Source organism: Helobdella robusta (assembly GCF_000326865.2).
Source record: "Helobdella robusta unplaced genomic scaffold HELROscaffold_8, whole genome shotgun sequence".
Taxonomy (NCBI): domain Eukaryota; kingdom Metazoa; phylum Annelida; class Clitellata; order Rhynchobdellida; family Glossiphoniidae; genus Helobdella; species Helobdella robusta.
Window position 1 is genome coordinate 3,379,934 of NW_008705459.1, and position 7,070 is coordinate 3,387,003.

The 7,070-nt window shown below is 28.9% G+C and overlaps 2 protein-coding genes across 2 annotated transcripts in view; both read right to left on the reverse strand.

Moving 5' to 3' along the window:
* Positions 1-1,460, reverse strand: part of HELRODRAFT_165647 (hypothetical protein) — a gene marked incomplete at both ends in the record, with an annotated part of 4,666 nt that extends 3,206 nt beyond the window's left edge. The window contains 2 exons of the mRNA XM_009032178.1: positions 13-237; positions 865-1,460. Of these exons, the coding sequence (XP_009030426.1) occupies positions 13-237; positions 865-1,460 (821 nt within the window). The remainder of the gene's footprint in view (positions 1-12; positions 238-864) is intronic.
* A 3,805-nt stretch (positions 1,461-5,265) lies between these two features.
* HELRODRAFT_165648 (hypothetical protein) lies at positions 5,266-5,952 on the reverse strand (the record flags this gene model as incomplete). The annotated part of the gene is made up of 2 exons (XM_009032179.1): positions 5,266-5,507; positions 5,661-5,952. The coding sequence occupies 2 exons, from the start codon at positions 5,950-5,952 to the stop codon at positions 5,266-5,268; spliced, it is 534 nt and encodes a 177-aa protein (XP_009030427.1).
* Positions 5,953-7,070: the final 1,118 nt, after the last annotated feature.

The following is a 7,070-nucleotide window of genomic DNA, read 5'->3' on the forward strand; positions in this document are numbered from 1 at the left end:
GGCATTAGAAACTCTGCAGATTTTCGAATATCCTCATACGAAATTGTGTCGACAGATTTCAGCATTAACCACTTAGAAGAAGACGGATAATCAGTAATTCTGAACCACTTCTGAATGTAATCAACAGATGTCGAATAAAATGTTGAAAACTCCTTTTCTATGCGATTAGCCAAATTAGAATCCTCTAATGATTGCAACTTTGATTGAGTCATAGCACCAAAAAAATTTTTCTGCATCCTGTCAGTGAGTTTTTGTGACAGATTTTCGACAGATTCTATTATTTCAGGAAGCACAAGGTCTTTTTTTTCAAGTATCAGCAAAGTTTGCTAAAACAGCTGCAATGAGCTCTGTAGAAACCAGAAGTAGATTTCATTTGAATCATCAGAGAATAAATTTTCCAGAACCTTTGGAATGACATCCGTTGATAGAACTAGTGATATTAAGCCACCCCATAACTGTAAAATTCGTTCAATCAATGGAAGAAGGCTTAACCATCGTGTGCGAGTATGAGTTGGAAATTTAGCATATTGAATTTCCATAAATTCACAAAATTCTTTAAATTTTTCATGTCGCAGCGTGGATCCATTGAAATAGCTTAAGATTTTGAACAGCAACGATTCAATGTCAAGTGAAAACCTTTTACAGGATTTTTTAGCTGCATTATGGAGAATGTGAGCTGGACAGGCTACAGCAATCAGTTTTGATTGAATATTTTTCAATTTGGCAAAAACGTTATTTTGACCATTCTGTTTTGCTCCACCAAAGTTTACATTAACATTGTCAGCACTGAACGCTACCAAATTATTAGGGCTCAATTTGAATCTGTCAAGTACAGTCATTACATATTTGAAAATCAATTCTGACGTTTCTCCTGGCAAATTTGAAAACTCTAACAATTTAACTTTCAATCCTTCATGCGAAAAATACCGAATAATGATAGGGAATGTTTTGATTTCTTTAAAATTTGACGAGTCGGTTGCAATAGAAAACGGCTCGCTGCCCAATTCAGACAAAAGATTCTCAATTGATTTCGGAGCCAATATTCTTGAAATGATTGCCTGCGTTTTTGTTTGAGCAGATGAAAATTTCCGACCAGTTTCCGATTCAGCGAAAACAGTTGAAATAAAACGATTTGTACAATCTGCAGCTTTAAACGATAACGAGTGAAAAGCGACATGATATGCAAATGCTCCTTCTGCTGCAGCAGTTTTTCTAGATGTGGGCAAATTATTACTATGAAAAAATGTTGATATTCCGACAGTAGACTTTTTAATTTTCACGTTGTTTTTGTGAACTTCTTTTTCAAAATGTTGTTTAATAGATGAAACGCCTGCGTTCGCAATACTAACATCAGTTGAACAATATTCGCAAAAGGCATAGTTTTCACCTTTTTTACTTTTTTTAATCCCTGGAAAGTCAGTTGAAAACTGTTCACGATAAACGCTTTTTCTTTTTGCCATCGTTAATTTTATAATTTAAATTAGTTTTATTTATTAATTTATTTGATAAAATTAAAAAATTTAGATTAAAAAAAGTGGCTGTATAATATAAACGTCACGCGAAGAAGAGAACGCGCTCCACGCACAGTGAAGTTAGATGGACATGAAATCATAAATAGTATTGTTATAGAAGTTATTTCGAACCATGGAATTTTAATCTATAGATTGGACAGAACATAAGCATTATATACCTGGAAACAATTATTAAGAGCAGCATTATGATTTATGATGTATAAATAATTATTTTATTTTTTTTAATTATTTTAAGTATTATGATTAAATATAAATAAATAAAAATTTATTATGTGATGTTGTATTGATATTTTCAGACTTAATAATGAAAAAAAAGGACAAAAAAAGGACACATTTTTAAAAAAAGGACAAAATTAAAGAATTGAATAACAGATTTTAAAAAGGACACCAATGCAAAAAAAAGGACTGTCCTCTTAAAAAAAGGACATATGGGAGCCCTATGTATAATAAAAAGACACATTTGGTACTAAATTTAGAAAATTTGTTTAAAATTTACCTTACAACTTGCATATCGTGTTAGTCGAAAAAACAACACCATAGACATAATAGAAGTGGCGCGTTCAATAACAAACCTAAGCGCAAATGGTTTCACATTCACCAATTTTTATAACAGTAACGGAGTCGACATAAATTCTGGGGACCAGATAAAAAAAATATTTAAATTATTTTGAAGAGGTACATTTTGGTAATAACATTTTGTACAAATATTATGGTGAATAATATACCAGAAAAATGTTAAAAGTTTACAATAATGCTAAGCATAATTGACCTGTGGATTAAAGTAATAGTCTTACTGCTCAGGGACAGTAACGGAGTGGAATATTCTAATATCAAATAATTTTTTTTAAATCAAATCTTTTTTTAATAATTACTTTCAATTCCGAAAATAGTTGACTGGTCAAAGACCTGTTATAATCACTTAACTAAATCTTTATATCTAAAAACTGTTTTTCAAGAAATGTCGAGGAATACCAAATTTTCAAATTTAACAATTACCGGAAAATGACTCATTTAATGTTTCTGCCCCATATTATTATACAATAATTCAAGTATGGATATATAAGTGTGTAATATAAATTTAACAATATATATTTGGGAAATGTGAATTTTAGTTTATTAATTATTCCAAGGTTTTTACTTATTTTTTGGAAATTGACATGATATGTTCCTTCCAATTTACGTTGCTTGAGATAAAAACACCAAAGAACTTAGTTGAAAATGTCCTTGAAATTATCATACCATCTAATGTGATTTGAAAATTACAAGGATTAGTCATTATTGTTGGACCAAAAAGTAAACAGCATATTTTAGAAATGTTGATTTTTAATCCGTTACATTTCATCCAGGTAGATACTTTAATTAATTCTTCATTCATTCTATTTGCAACATTAAGAACATTTTTTCCAGAAGCCAACAAGGTGGTATCATCAGCATAAATTACAAACTTCAAAATGGTTGACGAGTTAACCACATCATTAATAAACAAATTGAAAAAAAGTGGGCCAAGGATCGAACCTTGTGGCACGCCACTTGATATTTTCAATAACATCGATTTTGATGAGTGCACTGATACGTATTGACATCTATTTTCAAGATAATTACAACACCAATTATACATCTGACCTCTAATTCCATAATGATATAACTTTTTAAAAGCAATTCATGCGAAATTGAATCAAAAGCCTTACTTATGTCTAAGAAGACCCCAATAGTTAAAAGTTTATTGTCAATATTAGTAATAATATGCTGGCTTAAATCCAGCACAGCCATATCCGTTGAAATGTTTTTTTGGAAACCATATTGGTTTGAAATGATGATATCATTTTCTTTTAAAAACCTCATCAGGTTTGAATGAATAATTTTTTCTAAAATTTTGGAAAAGTACTTATTAAAGAAATGGGGCGATAATTGTTAACATTATCTTTTGATCCATTCTTATGGACTGGAATAACTTTAGCTATTTTTAATTTTGCAGGAAAGCATCCATTTGCGAGTGAAAAATTAAAACAATACGTCAATGGAATAAGGATATTATCAATAATTTGCTTAACTAAATAATTTGAAAAACCATCATCTGCAATGGAAAAAGAATTATTAAGATCCATCACTGTTTTCCGAACATCACTAGCATTTATTTCAATAGAATCAAGATAATTTGAATTAATAGGTGACATATATCGCATAGCACTAACAAAATCATTACAATCCAAAGTCTGGACAAAAGAAGATGAAACAAAGTGTTCATTAAACACATCTGACATTTGTTTTGTATTATCAATTATTGTATTATTAATTGTTAAAAAACTAGTTAATTTTTGTGAGCTATTTGAATTAATGGCTTCGTTAATAATTTTCCATGTATTTTTTATATTATTTTTATTATTAATTAATTTATCCTCTATATATTTTTTTTCAGCCTTACGTCTCAGTGTTGTGAATAAGTTTTTATATTGTACATATCTTGTCTTATTTATTTCATTGGGGTTTTTTAAATATTTTTTATAAAGGTTATTTTTTATTTTTGATGCAGTTTTTAGCCCACGAGTAAACCAAGGATTTTTTAAGTTTTAATTTCGTTTTTTTTAGGGGACAATTTTTTTTAATGACTTCCTGTAAAATATTAATAAAACTATCAAACGCTTCATCAACATCCAAAGAATCAACTACCGATGACCAATCAACTGTAGACAAGCATTTATTAACCTCACAAAGATTGCGGGAAGAAAAGTTCCTTTTAACACAGTCAAACCCACCAACATTATCAACTTCATTCTCAAAATTAGAAAATGAAAATATCGGCAAGTGATCCGATATATCAGATACAAAAATTCCAGAAAAATTCGAATTAAAATCGTTTGTAAATATATTGTCTAATAGGGTGGCCGAATGATCAGTTATTCTCGTAGGATTTGCGATCAATGGTACAAGATTGTTATATGACAACATATTTGAAAAATCTAATTGAATATTGCGACAATCATTTTTTAAAAAATCTATGTTAAAGTCGCCTGTGATATAGATAATTTTTCTATTTGTTCGTTTAGTTTTATTTATGAAATCATGAATGAGTTCAATAGAATTTGAAGCATCTGTATTAGGTGGCCTGTACATCACAAACACTATAATGTTTTTAGATTTACGGATAATTTCAATGGCCATTATTTCAATATCATCCGTTATCAAAGTTAGGTCATCTCTAGTTATATAGATAGATAATGTGCGGATGAATCATTAAGCCATGTTTCTGTGATAGCAATAACATCAGCATTAAATTCTGATTCATGCAAAAGAATACTCAAATCATTAACTTTATGTAACAGACTTCTTGAATTAACATGCATTAATTTAAATTTATGGTTATGGCTTAGCTTTTTGAACTTAAACTCTAATGGCGTGTAATAATTTGAATTGTAAGATAAATTATGAAAAAAATTCATATCAGGATCAGAATTGTGATCAAATAAAGTTATATTATTATCCTTATTATTATGAAATTGTTGTAAGTTATCATTAAAAGTAATATTGTTATCAACAAAATCAACATCATCATCATCAAGATCATTACCAAGTGATATGTCCGAGATCTCATATGGTTCATCCATATTGGGGAATATTTTGATTTTCGAATATCCATCTAGATACCAGAGTATTTTCTGGCCAAATATCTGGATTGCAAAAGCTATCTTCATCCACAGCGTTTATTATAATTTTAAACGAAGTTGATTCCGACTCATCAGTCGTTTTGGTTACCTTGCGGTTGTTGTTGAAACTGACGCTGATGTAGTGACGACATTTGGTGCTGAGCAACATGGGAAGTATCATGCGACGCCATAGGAATTTTAATATTTTCAAATTTAGCGGAAAGATTTTCTATGGAATTTGCTAGTGAATCAATTTTCGTACTTGTTGAATTTTTATCATTGTGCATAATCTGGTCGTTTGGTTTAACGACAACCATGAACTTTTCAAACAAATCTGTTAGACGAATGATTTTTTCTTCAATGTTCATTAGTTTATTTTCAATTTAACTATTTTGTTCATGTCACTTTGACCATCGATAGTTTTTTTACCAGAAAAATCTGGAAAATTCAGGCTCCCGGCCGAGTACAAAGACAATTTATCAAAAACCCCTTTTTCTTTTTGCTAATTTCAATAAGTTAACAATATCTTCGATCTCAGCTTTTGGGCTAGTTTTGGAACTTTGAAGTTTTCTTGTTTTCTTTTCTTTAATTTCAACATGCTTTCCCAATTCCGTTGCAATAAGTTCTTTGGATTCAGAAATAAAAGCTGCTACGTAAAACTCAAAACATTTTTCATACAAAATATTATCGAAAATATCAATTTTGTTGATTATATAAAATAACAAATCATTAAAGACAATATTTCTATCAACAGAATTAACTAATGTATTTAATGCCATTATGTTTATAAACTATACCTTACATGCATCTATATATATATATATATATATATATATATATATATATATCCCAACACATTCATTAACGTGACATTTATTCGTTATATCTTTAAATGATAAAAAATAATTGACGACTGTTAAATAGTTTAATGTCCTATTCGTTTCAATGTTACATCCACAATCTATATCAGTGATGGAGAGGTAATATAGTAAAGTTTAAAATGATTGAACGAATAAACCAATGAATAAATCAATAAAAAAAATGAATGAATAAATGAATGAATGCATTAGTAGTTGTCTGGATTAGTAGGTGGGTGAATTAAATAGCTAATTACTTAGTAAGATATGATGCTAAACATTAAGCAACTGTTTTTTTGGAAAATAATTTGAAATAGAATGTTGTAACATGTATGATACGAAAATATTAACATCGATTTTTTGTTGTAACTAGTTTGAAAAAATGTTAAAGGTGCCGTTAAAAGGTACTCCGTCGTCATCTTTGCCACTTGATCCAAGCGAAGATTCCTGTTTCAAGGTCGAGGTTATTGGAGGTGTTGTCCTCAAGACGCAAATTGATGTATGCTTTGTTGTTTTGTTGTAATTTTTCATTTTATTTATAAATTGGTTTTTTTATTATTATTGTTGTTGTTGTTATTTCTATTATTTCATTTGAAATAGTTTTCGTTTAATACGATTTTTAGATTTTTATCGGAATATGTATCGATGAAAAATCATCTGCCAGGGTGAGTCGGCAAGCAAAGCGAAGCTTTCGTCGTCGTCGTCGTCTTCCTTGTTAACCTACGATGACGTGGCCAATGTTAAATGTGGTTTCTGCTATAAGCAGGGCGCTGTCGTTAGTGCTTCTATCTGTCTCTATTTGCCGCTAGTTATTACCATCGCTAATACTAAATAAACTTGTTAATAAATAAATTTTTAAATAAAAATATAAAAAGAAAAATAAATAAATTTTTAAATAAAAATATAAAAAGAAATAAGAAAAAGAAATGTTAGATCAATTATATATATATATATATATATATATATATATATATATATATATATATATATATATATATGTATATATATATATATATATATATATATATATATATATATAT